This window comes from Balaenoptera musculus, chromosome 4 (assembly GCF_009873245.2).
Source record: "Balaenoptera musculus isolate JJ_BM4_2016_0621 chromosome 4, mBalMus1.pri.v3, whole genome shotgun sequence".
NCBI lineage: Eukaryota > Metazoa > Chordata > Mammalia > Artiodactyla > Balaenopteridae > Balaenoptera > Balaenoptera musculus.
Window position 1 is genome coordinate 16,461,079 of NC_045788.1, and position 18,395 is coordinate 16,479,473.

The 18,395-nt window shown below is 43.8% G+C and overlaps 1 protein-coding gene across 2 annotated transcripts in view; it reads left to right on the plus strand.

The window, feature by feature from the left end:
- The window catches only part of EPHB1 (EPH receptor B1), a 428,957-nt gene that overhangs the window by 361,457 nt on the left and 49,105 nt on the right, over window positions 1-18,395 (plus strand). For both annotated transcript variants that reach the window (XM_036851877.1, XM_036851878.1), the window contains exons 11-12: window positions 4,311-4,558; window positions 12,165-12,380. In XM_036851877.1, the coding sequence (XP_036707772.1) occupies window positions 4,311-4,558; window positions 12,165-12,380 (464 nt within the window). The remainder of the gene's footprint in view (window positions 1-4,310; window positions 4,559-12,164; window positions 12,381-18,395) is intronic.

The window sequence follows — 18,395 nt, forward strand, 5'->3', positions numbered from 1 at the left end:
TATAATTTCAAAAAGCTATATGATGAGACCCCTACAGAGGATATAATTTAGAGCTAAAGTATTAGGAACACTGCACATGAAGACCAGTCAGCCACAAAGATTAAACAATGACATGACATTTGTCAATTAGGAAACGAATGTACGTAGCCCACACTGTTCTATACAGATACGATTTTGCAAAGCCACACCTTCATTGATTTCTTGCTTCATTCTCTTCTTTCTCTCCGCTCACAGCTACAAAGCCCACACTATGTGTCAGGCCCTGTGCAGTGAAAGGCAGCTTGTAGGCAAGCACTGCTTTCAAATGAATTCAAAGGTGTAGGGATGAATTCCAGGTACTCCAGGGCCTTTAGCAGTTCCCTAATCCGTTTGAAATACGCTTGGGTGGTTCAGACCCATGGCTCTCAACGTTGGCTGTTCCTCAGAACCACCTGGGCAGCTAAGCCTGGCTTCATGGGACCTGTGTGGTCGCATGGAATCCCACGCTCAGCAGGGCCCACACTTAGTTTAATGCTCTGCTGTCACAGTGTTGAAATTCTTATAAAATTTTGAACAGGGAGTCCTGCATTTTCATTTTGTACCAGGCCCTGCAAATTACGTAGCTGCTCCCGTGAGCAGCTTTTAACTATGTCCATGTCCAGGCTGCACCCAGACCAACTAAACAGAATTCCTGGAGGTGAGACCCAGGCCCCTGTGCTTTGTAAGCTTCCCAGGGGTTTGCAGTGGGCAGCCAGCTTCGGGAACGCTGGTATATAACAGAAGTCCTCAACTGGGGAGTTTATGTGTATGTTGTGGGGAATAGCAGATTCACCTGGGGCACTTTTACACACTCCCCAGACTGATGTGTAGAAATTGACAAATATTCTGATTCCTAAATATTCTGATCTCATCTGACTAGCCGGGCAGGAACTTTCCATGAATATGATATTTGTCTATAACGTAGTCCTGATACCAGCCAGGGTTCTTGGCCTTCCCCAATCAATAAAAATTGACTAGAGGCCAGACAAGAAATTCAGGCAAGGCTTTACTGTGACCCCTGCTACAGCAGAGGGCAGTGAGAACAAACGACAGTTTCCCTGCTTGCTAGCTCCCTCAGGAGGGGCGAGCTTGTTCCTTATATGGTGTGTGTGCAGGGGTCGGGCCGGAGGGGTGGCTTAGGTGTTTTGCCCACCCCTTAGGAGGTGTGGTGTGCAGGGGGCACGCGCGGTACCCTGCTTTTGCTCCTGACTCCTTGCTCTCGCTCCGGGCTCTGCAAAAGTGGCAGTTGGGTTTTTTGGTCTCTTTGTATCTTTTGTCCATAATTTTGCCCAAACTGCGCATGCATGCAGTTATTTTTAGTCCCATACAGTTTCTTTGTATTTTGTTGCTTGAGGAGAGGTGTGTCCAGGTGCAAGCACTGCAGTACTGCAGCAAAGGGTCCCAGATCCCAGCTTGTCACAATCGCACTGTGTTTGCTGTTCCCTGATTACTGAGTCACTATAACAGTAACTGCATATGAATGGTTAGGACTTGCACAGTTGGATCACAGTGGTCCCTGCGTTGTGACTTCACTGCTAACCGAACACACCTTCTGAGAGGCGGTATGGCAGGAAAAGGGATAGGCCTGGGGAGTATCCCTGGCTCTGCCTCACACATGTGGGGTTTGAGGCATGTTTTCTTCGTGCCTCAGTTTCCTTATTAGTAAAAGGGGCATGATAATACCCAGCTCATGAAGGTGCTGTGAGGATTAAGACATGCAGAGAGCCCAGCACGGTACCTGGCACAGAGCAGGTAGTCAAGACATTTTGGTGCACTATCTCCCTCAAGAAGAAATATTAGCATACTTTCCCCTCACTCTCAACCGTGTCTTTTTACTAAAAGAAAATAGAACTCATTAGTATGACAACAAGGAAGAAATACTGATATTCTTCAATTAGTATACTTATTAAATATGCAATCTGTATTCATTCAGCTCATAGTTATTGAATACCTACTAGGTGGAGGTGTCAGAGAGATGGATTCCATATATCTCTATACACAGACACATATATATACATACAAAAATATATAGAGACATATCCATATGTATAATATACGCACACATGCATATAGACACATACACATATGCATGTATATACACAAGTATGTATACATACATACATATACATACTCTACACAAATATATATACATAGAGAAGCACACACATATATGACAGGTGGTTGTTATTCAGTACTTTTCTTTAAATTTTCTCATTTGAACTGCAAAGACAATGCTTATTGTAACAATTTAAACATAAAAGTAACTAAAGTTTACTAATCCATACTTCCCCATTCCTATTCCCACCATTCTAGTGTAACCAATTTTTAAAATAATTTGAAGTTGAAAATAAATTTGCTATGAATTTTTTCCATAATCTTTTTTTTTGGTATACACCACCCCCCTACGGGCATATTCTACAGACCACATTCTATTAATATAACTTTCTCTTCTTTTCTGCTTCACTTAGCACTAATGCAGACATTTTTGAAGCCAATACATCTCACTCATCTATTAGTTTTCAGTAACTCATAGCATTCTGCAGGATGGCTGTCCCTTTCCAGCCATCCCCCTGGTTATGGTCATATGGTGTTTGGCTGTTGAAGGAGATGCTGCCATAAACAGTCTTTTGTAAAAATGTAAATACTGGTACTTCCACTTCTTTTGGAGCCTCCAGCAGTTTGTAACCCAAGAATGAACAAAGCCAAGCAAATAATAATAAATAAGATACTCCAACTTTTATTGGCATACCTACCATGTACCAGACACTGCAGTGGTGTGTACAAGCTACGGACGTGAATGAGACTTGGTCTGACCTCAGACAGTTGTAGTCTCATGTCAAAACCAGTATTACACATGCTGTCTATCTTAGGTCCGTGCTGAAATCTTCCTAATGGTGCTTAAGCCAACCTCTACTCCAGCCTTAGATTCTAACAAGTTCCATAGACTCTGGAGCAGTTTTGCATCCAAAGGCCTTTCATGCAGCTTCCTTCCAACCTATGCAGCAGAAAATACAAGAAGCTCCCAACTAAATCACAGATGTTAACTTGCTTTTCTAATTCGGTCAGTAACGTATCTGATTGCTCACAGTTTGCTCCATCATCGTCTTCCAGAAGCTGAAAGTGAGAAAGAAAGTTTTCCCAGCAGAAAGCCATGTTTCTCCTATCAGGCCTTTGACACCCGTTTCTGCGATGCACTTACAAGTAGATTCTAAACTGCTTCACATGAAAGAACTGAAGTTACAAAACCAAGTTAAATCATAAGATAACTTTTGAAAGCACGTTGAATGGGATTCAACAGATTTTTTAAGCAGCTGTGAAATAGTGTCACCAGAATTGTTTTTACTCTTGGTGATTTTACTGCAAAAATGTTTAAATGCTGTGGCACCCGTGGAGGTGTGCAGCTCGTGTCTGCTTGAAAAAGCCACTTACTGTTCAGCTGCCAGGAGTGCAGGTAGCTGCCAGCCTCCTGCTGCAGCGCCTTCAAGATCTGCCTCGGCTTTCTCGCAGGGACCCAGCTCTTTCTGGCAGCCCCAGTCAGTGACTGAGCATGGTGGGATGCTAGGGCCTGGGCCTTTCTGGAACGGTCACTCTTTATTCTGAAGCTCCTCATTGGGTTAGATGAGACTGTCAGGTCTGCATCAACCAGGTCTGCACTGCAATCTGGGCCTCTCCTTGCCCACTCCTGCTTCCTCCTTCTTTTCATAAAGTCAGGTCTGCACCATGATCTGGGACTTTGGCAATCCTACTTCTCTCCCCTTTATCCTGCACAGCATCTGCTAACTTACCTTCCTAACTCCTCAGTTTCTGTTTTCCGAGGGACCCAATAGACACAAACACTTTCAGGGCAATGTAGGAACATAAACGCTATATATCTCATTCAGAGGACTAAAGTACCTGAACATATCCCATAGCCCCTGGACATTCTTGCACTAGGCTCTGCTAAAAATGAATTATGATTCTGCCACAGTGAAACTGACCATTTCATTTCAATTGTTCAGCTGGGATACAAATGAAAAACCAAACCTGAGGAAAAACAAACCCATATAGAGTCTGAAATTTCACTTTAGTTACCCAAGCTGAGATCCGAGGTAAAGAACATATTTGGGTATTCCTTCTGTGTTTGCCGTGAACTGCTTAGCGCTGGGATGTCACAGTTACAATGAGAGGACACTATTTCCTTTCTGCCACCTTAATCACTGTTCCACTTGGAGCACCATTGTTCTTGACAAGCTGCCTCCCCTCATGGTTCCACAGACAGAAGGAAGTGAGTAATAATTGCGTTCTTGTTGCAGGAGAGTTTGGAGAGGTGTACAAGGGGCGTTTGAAACTTCCAGGCAAGAGGGAAATCTACGTGGCCATCAAGACACTGAAGGCTGGGTACTCGGAGAAGCAGCGACGGGACTTTCTGAGCGAGGCGAGCATCATGGGCCAGTTCGATCATCCCAACATCATTCGCCTGGAAGGCGTGGTCACCAAGAGTCGGCCGGTCATGATCATCACAGAGTTCATGGAGAATGGCGCTTTGGATTCTTTCCTCAGGGTAAGAGCAGCTCAGCTCACCTTTACTCCTCAGGGCAAAAGCATGGATGATGCTGGCACTGCTGGACGCTGGCAGACCGTAGTGGGCTGGGGAGAAGTGTCCGTGTGAGGACAACCTGCCGCTCAGGAATCCCCGATGAAATGCGGGTGGGCGTTGAAGATGTTAGCGAGGTTAACAGATTTGCTGCTGAAAGGAAAGAACAAAGCAGAGCATGTGGACCCCTCTGCAGGAGGACGGCATCGAGCCAGGCCTGGATAAGTGCTTGCTGGTTGAGTAAGAGTGAATAGAGGAGGACGGAGAATGGTCATCGGTGTCATTGAAGAGACTGAAGAGACTTCCAGCCGCTACGCTGTCCTGCGTGATTCACGCAGACGCCAGTGGCCATCTCTGCCTCTTCCCCAGCATAGACGCCCTCCCAGATAGCTCTCTCAGTTCACAGTTCAGAGATAAAACAGGTTGCCCTTTTCTGACGCCTGGGCATCCCGGCCTCTGAGGAGGCACTTCTGGGCAGGTCAGGGGAAGAGTGTGTCACAGGCGTCCACAAGTCTTTCCTGGAGTTGATGGAGAACTATGGCTCCCAACCACCTGCAGCAGAGGTGCGGATCCCTGAAGGCCTGTGGCCAGGAGGTCTGTAAAGGACCGTTGTCAGAACATGCCCACATGCAGCCACAATGGAAGCATTTTCACTTCTGTGAGGCATCCCAGAGCTATTCAGAGAGGGGGTGAGTGAGCGTGGCCGAGGTGCTCATGTCTGGAGGGTAGAAGCTGTCTGACCACAGGCCGCAGAGCAGGGCCTGCCTCAGACCAAAGGGGCAGCTGGGCAGCCTGGGAGCAAGAGGGTGCAGGGAGCGGCATCAAAGAATGGGGCAGGACCTTCTGAGCAAGGGCTTCAGAGTAATACTAAGTAGCCAGGTATGCATGTCACCAAAGCTACCAAACAGTAGCTATGGCTGAAGATCAAAGGACCATTTGTAGAGTCTCATTGAAACAGTCATGAGGTGCCCTGTGCTGGGAACTGGGTCTATATTGATGAGAGAGACATTGCTCTAATTCTGTGGAACAAATCACCCCAAGATTTTAGTGACTTAGCCCAACAGCAATTTGGTTTGCTCACAAATCTGCGAATTGGGCAGGTCTCGGTGGAGACCTCTCTGTTCCCTGTGTTGTCAGCAGGAGCAGCTCAAGGGCTAAGGCCTGGAATCGTCAGAAGCCTCATTCATTCATCTGTCCCATGGTTGATGCTGGGTATCAGCTGGCATCTCTCTACCTGGCTGACTAGGGCTTCCTCACAGCAAGCTGGGTCCCAAGAACAAGCATCCCAAGAGTAGAAGGCAGAGGCTGTATCAGTTTTGTAACCTAGCCTGAAATGTCACACAGCATCCTTCAACCACACTGATGGACCCGCCCAGATTCAAGGGGAAGAAACATGCCCCACATCTTGATGGGGGACAGCAGCCTTCTTACACATAAGGGATGGGAGGTCCTGTTATATCCATTTTAGAGAATACAACCTGCATAGATGCCTCTGACCCCCAGGAGCTTAGTGCCCAAATCTTCCAGCAATCATCTGCCTGGATTATACTTTTTGTTTCCGTACATGAAGTACAGAGGTATCACGTAAAGAAGAACTGAAACCTTCCTGAGGAAGCCAGGGAAGCCTTCAAGGAAGAGAGAGAATTTCTCTGATATTGGAGAAGGAGGAATTTGCCAGACAGGTCAGGAATGGGCAGGTAGGCTCACAGAACAGTGGAGCTGTGTGTGCATAGGCCAAAGTCAGCGTGACCTATTCGGTAATCTGTCAGCAGCTGCCTGGTGGCTCCAAAGCTCAGAAGCAGAGCTTAGGGGCTGCAGTGTGGAAGGGGAGCTGAAGACGTGTCTAGAAGCTGCATGTGTGCATACTGAAGCCACCTTTGCAGGGGGAGCACACACGTTATGCCTCGTCTGGGACGTTAGGCAGTAGTGGCTTTTGTTTGGTGGGGTGTGGGACAGCTGATGTAGGTGATGGGCCCCACGTACTTTGCCTGGTACAGCCTCCTTGAGGGTGTGGGTTATGCTTTGTATTTTGAAACCCCAGTACCTAGCACACTGAGCACCGGGTCGAGGCTAGTTGAATGAAGAACGGTTTCTGGAGCAAAAGCGTTTGGGCATGGCAGGAGAGATGGAGCTTGCTGAGTGTACACGGTCTCTTGTCCTTGTAGCCAGACCTCTTGTGTCAGCCAAATAAACGTGAATAGGAGGTAATGTTAGAAGGGAAAGTATTTTCTGGAACCAGCCTCCGGACCTATCAGGAGTCAATTATTTCCTGCAAGTCACTTGTCTGTGCTTCACAGAGACTCTCAACGCGATCTGGAGACTGTGGTCAGACTCTTGCCCTGGAACGCACAGGTGAGCAGGAAGATTCATTCTCAGGAGGCTGCGGAAAATCAGAACCCCGCACCGCTGCTCTGCACACACCTGTTCCATTTTGGGGGCGCAGGACATGGGGGCAGGTTGGATGCCAGTTATTTTTCATGACAATGCGGCCCAGGCAGTGGGAGAAAAGCTAGGGGCGAGAGAGGAGCACAGGGGAATAGGGGGGAAAGGATGGCCAGAAGGGAGTGGCCAGAGCAGGCAGTGCTGGGAGCTGAGGGAAATGAAGCATGTCCGACTCCCCGCCCGGCACGGAGGCAGGTAATCTATAAATCTAATTTCAGTCTTACTACCAAACCCTGGAGCATAGCAGCATTAATTGATGTATTTGCTTCTTGATAAAATTGAAAAGTGGGTCATCAGTTCCGTCCTGCAAGGTCCATCTTCTGGGAGGTAGTATACTTTTAAGATCACCATTCAGAGAAGAAAGGAAAAAGATTAGTCTTCAATTTGTTCACCTGCTTCCTCCCCGACCCCCCACTGTTCCTTTCACACCAGACGTGGTGGCTTTGGAGAGTGACCACAACTCCAGCTCTGGATCGGTGTCTCAGAGGCTCTGGGCATCGAGGGTCCAGGGAGCACATCGGAAAGGGCTTCTCACAGTCTGCTCACTGCTCCTCACTCATTGCAGGACTCAGAATTCTTCACATTCTGGAGGGATTGGAAACACCATTATTCTTTAACCACACATTCAGTAGGTTCATAATTATCCATTTTTAAAAAAATGTCTGTGCCATGGGTTAGGTAGACTGCAAATCCATAATTAAATACTTCCTTCTTGGCACTCAGATTCAGGGGATTCAACCTGGTAGCTCTTCCATAATCTTAGGCACAAGCCCTGAAGCCCTCCTCAATGCCTTATGCCTTAGCCAAGAAGGTCGACCTGCTCCATAAGGCCTTCGTGGCTAAAGCTTGGCCTTGTGGTTACTGCTGGTTCATTCACAGATGGTCATGACTGAAAGACTCTTGGAAGTCACTGAGCAATGTCAAATGGGGACATTTATCATTCATGGGATGCTCATTCATGGGCTGGAGCTAGAGGACAGCAAGCCAGTTGTCAGAAAGAGAATACCAGGTTGCAAGTTCTGAGACTGAGGCCCAGCTTTGGGCTCTGCTATGAGTCACCCTGTGGCCTTGAGCAAATCCGTTAACTCAATTTCCCAGTCTATAAACTAAAGGCATTGAGCTGGATGATTTTGAAAGGGCTCTTTCAGGTAAGGAAAAAAAAAAAAATCTATGATTCATTCTCTTCAAACAAATCAAATAAGGGTTTCATTTCCTGAAGTGGGTTTGTCAATGAAAGTTGAAATACCTAAATCCTTCCTGGCTAATAAAAGGGCCAGCAAGTGGCTTCAGTGAATTTGCAGAAAAGCAATTTCAGCAGAAAGCACTTCATGAAAGGAAGAAACTTTAAATCACTTCACCCAGCCTGTATTTCCTCTACAAACTGTGTTTTACCATGTGCTCAGCACAGAATCACATCCTTTCCCGAAGTTCTAAGAAATCTGTTTTTCTTTTTCTGTCTTGTTTATCTTTGTATGCTGATGCTCATATCTCTGAAAGTTCTTTTGGGGGAGTTTATATCAATGAAGTGAACATAAAACAGCTGGACATGTCAGAAAATCTTAATATGTTTATATCTCTAAGTTTCCAAGATTATGGACGCAACAGGTATGACTGTCTTATCATGATATCTGATTCTCCTGCAGATTCTAAAGAAAATGTGTTGTAGAGTCAGCATTTTCCAGTGGAAAAGGCACTGGACAAGAATTATAAAAGATTCAGAAAAAGTAGCATATTTGTGGTATACATTTCTACTTTCTCTTTCTATGGCCATGGCAGACATCATAAATCAATCATAGATCTTCTTCCTACAAAGCTTATACACAGACTTCTCCACACAACATTTGAGACAGCCATTACCAATTGATCAAAGATGAAATGTAAATGGAGAAGCAATTTGCTGTTTGGACTTAGATTCTTGTTATAACTCAAAATCACACAGAGTGATTTAAGGCTGACCACTTAAACTTTCTGGACTTCCTTTATCTTCTCTATGAAAACAATGTAATATTGCCTGCCTTGCCTACTCCACAGGACTGGGGTTAAGGATGAAAACATATTCCATGAAGTATGACTTGCCATTCAAAGGCCAAGAAGGGAAGAAATCAGAGTTTGTAGATTAATTGATCCTAATTTCAGGCCTGCGTTATTAGTTCCTACTACAATTAGGGTGGGGATGATTATTACAGATGCCAAACTGCTGAGCTCAGAATGCCCTGTGAACTAAGCTCTCTGAGGGCAGTGATCCTAGGATGTCTGCCCCACACACCCAGGAAGCCAGGAGGAACCTGCAGTCCTCGTCCAAGGTGTCCTCCGTCTCTCTCACCAGGCATCTGGGGTTCATGGGAGAGCTGATCTGTGAGACATTATGGCCTTGCTGATAATTCCAGCAGTCATTGCTGCTGTCTTAGTATTCATGGGGCACTGAGCTAAGCCCTCCACATGTATTATCTCATTTAACCTTGAATCTCAAATCTCAGAAAGAATGGGCACTCTGTTCTTATTTTACAGATGTGGGAATCACTGCTCTGGAGGTTAAATAACTTGCCCAAGAGCATGTAGCCAGTGAGAGACAGAGCCCAGACCCACCATGGTCTGTCTGGCTCCAAAGCCTGAACTTTTAATCACTTTTTGCCGTTTGTCGACACCAGAATCTATAAGATGACTGATCTAAACATTCAAACAAATCAGAAAATGAAGCAGCTCAGTGAAGTCTTTAATGACTTAAAGTAGAAACATAGACACAAATCTGCAAAAGCTTTCAACACTGCTCTTGGAAAAGCTGCTTCCAACCAGCACCGGTGCCCTCCCCAACATCTGTCTAAAAGTGGGCTTCTGTAGGGATACATTTATTTTTAACCACATTGTTGTCTCCACTTACAGAGGAGAAGGAACAAACTGAATTGAAAAAATCTGACCCTTGGGACTTGTGGCTGAAATATATTTTCTAATATACGGAAGTCGTATGACAACTTTCTGGGGAGGCAGATCCCCAGAGACCTACTTAGAGAAATGATGGTGCTGGGGAAATCTGGGCTAGCTTCTCAGGGAGGTGTGGAGTGAAGTTCATTAGTGAGCAAGATTTGCATCACTCACGGCACATCCAGCTCTGGCAGATGGGCACCATGTGCTGAAAACCAATCAGTTTCCAAAAAGCAGCTCTGCACTTTCTTTTGGAGTTGGTTAGAAGCAAATATTGCAGAGGAAGCATTCTGGGCAGATTGGGAGGTGGTTAAGGTTTGAGTGAGAACTTGGAACTTGGAGTATGTCAAACTCAGTGTGTTTGGGGGTCCTCCTTCTGGTGGGGGTTGGGGGCTCAGGAAGGAGTGGAGGGAGTGCCAGTTTGCTCCACTCCTTCAACTGAGCGAGGGGCATAACCAACCCTCGGGCTTGCAATCTTGCATGAGGAACAAAGTCTTCAACAATTCATGCTACCGTTGTTAGACTTTTCAATTGTTGGATTATTTTCCCCTAATAAATAGTGTATTTTTATAACAGCGCTTTTATTTTTGTTTACTTATTTTTGCATAGAAAATTACTTTTGCAGGAGCTCATGCATAAATGATGTGTCCCATACATATTAGTGAGATAATAATGCATGTGAGTGCATTGGGTACCATCTCACAGACAGTAGGTGCTCAGTAAATGGGAACTCCTCACACTGTTTATGCTTCCTGCATTTCACAGGAGGACCCTGGGGCAGAGGGAGGGACTGCCTTGCCCAAGGTCTTTGTTCAGCAGTAACTGGACTAGCCCAGGGTGCCCCGCCTCCTCCCCCCTCTCCCGCACTCAGAGCATCTCAATGCCTGGGCCATGCTCTGTTTACACAATACAGCTCATAACCCTTTAGGGAGCAGCTGGGGCTGGACTAGTTGGGAAAATATGTTCTTGGCAGCATGGCCCAAGGTCCATTGATGTAACCAGTGTGTGCAGAGCCCAGACTCAGGGGCTTTGGGGAGGTGGAGGAAGGCACACGTTCACTCACAGAAGAGCCTGTCCTCTAACCATGGAGGAGGGAGGGCATCCAGGTAAGAAATTGTGATTGGAGAGAAGGCAGCACTTCAGGCTGGCAGGAGGAGGGGCAGCTACAGTTCCCATTCACTGGGAGGGAGAGTCCACAAGCCAGACACAGTGTGTGCGCTTCTCCTGACCATCCAGCCCTCTGAGGCAGGTGTGTTATCCACTGTCGAGCAAGACACCGTAAACATTCAATTCTGGAGACAAGAAGAGATGTACCAGCCATTCATCCAGCATATGTTTATCGAGCTACATCTGTCTACTGAAACGTTCTCAGCACTGGGAATACTATGGTGACTGCAAGAGGGAGGGTTCTTGTCTCAAAGAGCTTAGAGTCAAGTAGCAGAGACAGACAGACAGACAGACACACACACACACACACACACACACACACACACACAACTAAACTTTGTGATACATGCTAAGAAGGAAAATAAGAGCAGGCACTGAAGGATAGCAGTAAGAAAGTGCTAATTATGTGGGGGGGAGGGGACTGGCTACAGAGACATCCTCTCTGAGGGAGTGACATTTAAGTGGATACCTAAAGCAAGTAGGTGTTGATTGTGGGGAAAAGACAGAGGGAACAGCATGTGTAAGGACCCTGAGGCAGGAAGGGCTTGGCCAGGGAGAGGATTGAAAAGTTGCCAGTCACTGTGGCTTTAGCGCAGGAGTGCAGGACAAAGTGACATAAGGTGAGGCAATAGCTGGTCCCATGGGGCCCCGTGGGCCATGCTGAGGAGTTTGGCACTTTCCCTTAATGCAGTGGGAGGCCATTAGAGCACTTCAGTGATGTGACCTGATTTCCGTCTTACTAGGATGTCTCTAGCTGCCCTTAGAGAATGGATTGGGACGGGGGCAGGTGGAGGGAGGCTGTTACAGGTGACGGATGATGATGAGTTGGTTAGAATGGTGGCAGTGAAGGTGGAGAGGAGTGGATGGCTTTGAGACGTAATTTGGAGATGAAATCCACAAGACTGGCAAGGAGAAGGCAGAGTATTCAAGGAGAGAGAGGAGAATGGGAGTCGGAAGGGAGAAGGCAGTGGGGCCCTGGCACCTCAGCTTCTGCTTAACCACTGAAGCTCATCTTGATCTGGTTGCCCTTGGTGTCTTATTACAGCAAAATGATGGACAGTTCACGGTGATCCAGCTGGTGGGGATGCTGAGGGGCATCGCCGCGGGCATGAAGTACCTGGCCGAGATGAACTACGTGCACCGGGATCTGGCTGCGAGGAACATTCTGGTCAACAGTAACCTGGTGTGCAAGGTGTCTGACTTTGGCCTTTCCCGCTACCTCCAGGACGACACCTCAGACCCCACCTACACCAGCTCCTTGGTGAGTCCTTCTGCATCTTCTCGGGTCAAAGTATGACAGGGGTGAAAGGTGGCTGCTCATGGCAGGGACCCATGGCGGACCATACTGGGAGGGACTGGGACCAGAACTCATCTATCCACTGGGGGGAGCCAGGTGCTGGGCGGACCATTCATCCAGGAGAAATTACAGTAGCTGGTTGTCCGGGCAAGCGTTGGGGCATAGGCTGTGAGAAAGTGTCGGTGTCTCCTCTGAAGCCATGCTGTTCCTGGCCCATGAAGAGGACATTTTGGAAAGGATGATTTGGGGGAATCCAAACATTTGGACAGTGGCATTGGAGACAGCTGTCAGCAGGGAGTGGGCTGCAGTTGGGTTGAGCACTGTGACACCAGGTAGACTCCCGGTCCTCTTCTCTTTCTCCATCACTTCCAGAAAGCTTTAAGTACCATCTACATGATGAGTACTCTCAAATTTGTATTTCTTGCTCAGCCTCCCTCTCTACAGCCCAAGCAGCTTAATCATCTGTGTCCAGCTGCCTAGTTCACACAATTCCCTTTAGAACTTTCACAGGTCCAAAATAGAGCTCTTGATTTACTCTCCAATTTCCCCTCCCCCATCTCTTCAACTCAGTGGTTGCACCATTCAACTAATGACTGAAACCTAGGAATCAGTCTTGAGTTCTCTCTGTGCCTCCCCATCCGTGTCCAATCCCTCAGCTACTCCTATAGGTTTCTATAAAGTCTGTCCCTTTCTTCCCACCTCTGCTGTGTGCCCACTCTATTTCTAAGCACCATTCTCTTTCACCTGGACTGTTACAGTAACTTCCTAGTTAGTCTCCCTGGTTTCCTTTTGTCTTCTTACATCTATTCCCAACAACATCCAAAGTGATTGATCTTCCTACTTACCTACCTATCTATATTCCTTAAGCTTGCAGAAGCAATACATAATTATCATAAAAATCAAAACAATACAGAGGAGAGGAAAGACTAACTCAGAACCTACAATTCCCTTGAAGCAAGGGTTGGTAAATTTTTCCTAAAGGGCCATGTAGTAAATATTTTAGACTTTGCTGGCCAAGAGGCCAAATGAGTATATTATGTACATGATTATATAACCATTTAAAATGTAACCCTTTAAAAATGTATGAACACCACCCTTAGCCCATGGGCTGTAAAAAACCAGGTGACCTGCCAGATTTGGTACTTAGGCCATAGTTTACCAAGCCCTGTCCTGAAGCATCAGTTTCAACAATTAGATGTGTCTGCTTTCACACTTTTCTCTTTGTTCAAAAATTTGAAAATTTTTATTTTATAAAAATGGGATCCTACTATGCCTATTTCTCTGTGTCTTGTGTGTCTCTTGGGGATTCTTACTACAGGTTGCTGCTTTGGAAGTCTGTAAACATTCACACTCCACTAGGGATGTACAGTGCCCATCGTCCAACATCCTCACCAGCATTGAAAGTAATCAATATTTTAAAATTTGCTAATCCAAAGGTGAAAAATGATACCTCATTTTGTTTTAATTTGCATTTTCAACTGACTGCTGGAGATATTACTGTCTTTTTACACAGTTACTGGGATTCATGTTTCTTCTTTTGTTAATTACCTGTACATGTATTTACCTATTTTTCTATTGGGTTATTTTCCAGTTTCTTAGAAATTTATAGGAATTCTTTGTATGTTAGAGATGTTAACCCTTTTTCTGCCATATATGGTACAATTAGTTCCTTCACCTTTTACTGTACAAAAAAATACAATTTTTTTTTATTCAAAAGAATGCAATTGTCCTTTTGATATTGTTTATGATATCCTTTGGCTTGCAAAAGTGGTTCATATTCATTTAGTCAAAAATATCTTTTTCCTCTACTTATTGAATTTTCTGGTTTATTCTAAAAGTTCTCAGAGTTATAAAATGCCTTTCAAAGGAGGTTGTCCTATATCTAAATAGTTAGTACACCTGAAATGTATTTATTTTTCCCAAGATTTTAGTTTGAAAAATTTCATGCGTACAGAGAACTTGATAGAATTTTGCAAAAGACAGCCATATTCTCACCACATAGATTCTAGAATTAATATCTTGCTATGTTTGCTTTATCATATAACTATTTAATCCATCCCTCTGTCTATTCATCACTCCATCCTATTTTGTTGATGCATTTCCAGATAAGTTGCAGATATGAGTACACATCACCCCTAAACGCTTCAGCATACACATCTTTAATAAGAGTTAAATATTTGTTTATAGTTTTTTCCTTGATTAAGATAAAATTTGCATATAAAGAAGTGCACAAATCTTAAGTGTACACTTACAGAGTTTTAACAAATGCACGCAACTGTGTGACCCAAAATCCTATCAAGATAAAGAACATTGTCATCATACCAGGAAGTTCCCTCATGTCCCTCCGCTGCCCCACACCCAGAGGCACCCACTGTTCTGATTTGTTTTCTACCATAGGTTTGTTTTGCCTGTTCTTGAACTTCACATAAGTGGAATCAGGTTGCTCTTTGTGTCTGGCTGCTTTCTCTTAGTATTCTGTGTGTGAGATTCATTCCTATTGTTGTGTGCAGAAGTAGTTTGTTCTTATTTACTGTAGCATTCCATTGTTTATTTATCCATTCCCTTGTTGATAGACACCAGGGCTATTCTCAAATATGTTTTTGAATATGTGTTAGGACTATATTCTTACCCTGTTTTCATACAGGTGAATAGATAATTATACCAACACCATTTATTAAAGATATTTTCCATATTTTATTGAATCACATGTCATCCTTGTCATATGTTAAGTTCCTTACATAAACTACGTTTTGATTCTCAAATCTGCTCCATTGATCAACTTAAATTCTTATGCCCAACCATATTGTTCTAATTATAGTAACTTTATCAGAAGTTTTACTATATGATTACAAGAATTTTAGCAAGAGTTTTACTGTTTGGATAAAGTAAGTTATTCTTTATTCTTCTTTTAAAAAAAAAATCTTGGCTCTTTTCAAATATCTTTTTTTTTTTCAATTTAAGATCACTTTTTCTGGTTCCAAAACATGCAGTGATACATATACACTCACATATGGATTTTGAATGCAATTCTACTCTACATTTGGAAGGACTAACATTTTAATGACCCTGAGTCACCTAAATAATAATGTGAGTCAAACATACAATCTCTATATGTCTTACATTGAAAATTTCTTAAGTGAAATATTCCCCACATTACTTTCCTGTACACATTATTTAGATCATTTGCTGTGATTTTGTGTTTCTTCTAAATGATGAAGCTTATAAACTAAACCTAATAGCTTTCAGGATCCTTCACATTTTATCATATTATTCTTCCATGTTTTGCCTTTTATTCAAAACAGAGAAAATTATCATGTTTGCTGATTAAACTATTGATATTTCTAAAAATGCAATTTATTCACATGAAAAATATTTATTGATCATCTGCTATGTACCAATCCTGGGCTACAAGCTAGAGGCACAATTAGGATTGAAAAGAGACAGCATTACTATTCTCACATTATTCACATTCGAATGAGGAAAAGGAAGATTAATCAGACACATACACAAATAAGTGCATAATTGCCAGTTGAGATAAGAGTCACTGTGTTCTGTGAGAGCATGAAGAAAATAATAAATAAGAAAAGTAGCTTGACTAGATCTAGGGGAATTAAGGAAGGCTTCCAGAGGAGGAGATGGTGCTCCAGCAAAGATTTGAAGAATAAGTCACCCAAATGAATGGGGCAGGTTAGAGCACTGAGAAACATAAGCAGCACATACAAAGGCTCTGTATCAAGAGGGAAGGTGGAATTTAGAGGAGCTGAGAGAGGACTCCTGTGCTTGGCATTTGGAGAAAGAAGGGAAAGTGACCAAGGAGGTCAGCAGTAGTTACATCGGGCAGGGCCTCCTAAATGCTTGTGATGGAATTTACCTCCTTAGAGCAATGAGAAGTCATTCAAGGGCTCTGTGTGGGGTGGGGGTGGGCGGTGGGAGGGATGTACACAGATGTACACACATGACCCAAAGGTGATGAATTTGCATTTTAGAAAAATAACCTGGTTTTTCTCTTGCTTTTCCTTTCCAATATCTTCCCTCCCTTCTTTATAAACAAAACAAACAAAAAAACTTTCTTGGCTTTCTTCCTTCTTTCTTTCATCCAAAAGTCATTTGGCAAGCCCAATCAAGGTAGATGTCCTGATCTAGAGAGGCAAGCCCTAGCAGGGATCAGGACCCATGGGTGAGGGATCTGGAAGGCCAGCACTATTGGAAGATTAGCTATAGACAGGGATATTGAGAAATATATTGGAGACCATGGGAGCTTTTGGTAAAGGAGGTACAAATTTGGAAAGCATGAAAGCTAGAATGAATTATGTGATGTTGAATTGGAATTAGAGGTATCTGTGAGAACTTGTGGTTTTCAATATATAAGGAGATAGAGAAATAAATAAGAGCTGAGAGTGCCTGTACACAATGGTACCTGTGTAGCAAAAAGTACACCTGGCACTCATATCTTGGATTCTGTATTCTCTTCTATACAAAAAGCACCCAGGACTCATTAGAGAAATGGCCCCTTCCAGGGCCTGGGCAGGAGAAGTATTAGATGAACCCAGTACATCTTTATGTGCCAGAAAGTAAGAAAGTACTCAAAGAATGATGGGAATATGTCAAAAGTACACAATACCCAGTTTAAAGGGCTTCCCAATGTCCAAATATAGTATCAAATGAACCTCAAAATATATACTGATGGTAACAGATTATAACTATGGAGTCCACACTGATATGAATATGAATGAATAAATACGAGAAGATAAAGCTTTTCCCAATAGTGGAAAGAATGGTGCCAGTAGAAAAATCACTATTTGGTGACCATCAGATTAATAGTTAAGAAACATGTTAATACTTGGGGTGAAACTGGAGAGAGAATGGGGACTTTACATAGCCTCAAAGTATTTCCCCCAAAATATTAATTACAAAAGGAGAGAAAGTAACTTTACAGAGAAGTCTGGTAATACCATCTGAATCAAAGATTAGAGTTCACACCACCAATAACAGACATTGTGTGCCACTGAGAGTATGCAGTGAAAGAACATAGCATTTCAGATACTCTGTTCAAAATGTATAACTTGGATCTTATCATGAGGAAAAATCAGACTAATTAAACTCGAGATACATTCTATTAAATGCCTAACCTATGATCTTAAAATTTCAAGGTCATGAAAGTTAAGCAGACCACCAACTGTTCCAGATTGAAGGGCATTAGAGAGGCATGATAACCAGGTAATATTTGCATATGATCCCTAAGAGGGCATTTCTGTGACAGTTGTTAAGAATTTGAATGGAGTATCTGGATGAGGAGTGTATAGGCATTCTTTGTAGTATTCTTGAAACTTTTCTAGACATTGAAACTGTCTCAGAATAAAATATTTTTAAAAAACATTTACCCTGGCTGAAGTGTAGAGGACAGATGGGGAGGCAACAGTAGAAGCAAGATGTGTCAGGAGGCCATGGGCAGTGGGAGTGAATGAAGCCCAGGGGGATCAGGGGAGATATGTGGAAAAGACTTGAGAGTGGGTGATGCTTAGGGGTGAGGGTAACAGAGGTCCAAGGATGACACCTGATATCTGGACTGTGTCTCTGGATGGATGATGGTGCCATTCCCTGAGAATGGGGATTCTGGAAAGGAACTGGTTGGAGGAATAGAAGGATTGGGAGTAAATTGTGGGTTTAGTTTAAAGCAGAGTCTTTCAAATTTTGGTGAGTATCAGGTTTACCTGGAGAGCTAATAAGGAACACAGAGGAACAGACTCATGAAGTTGAATAGAGTCTGGGCCTTGGCATTTTCACCAAGATTTCCCAGATGATTCTGTTACAAAATTTGTAAGACACTTGTTTAGAATATTTTGACTTTTATGTGCTGGTAGGATATCTAAGTAGAACTGCTGAATAGGCAGCTGGAAATCTGGGTTTGGAGCATGGAGGAGAAGTCCAAATGACGATGTGTATTTAGGAGTCATCAGCATAAAAACAAGAATCAAAACA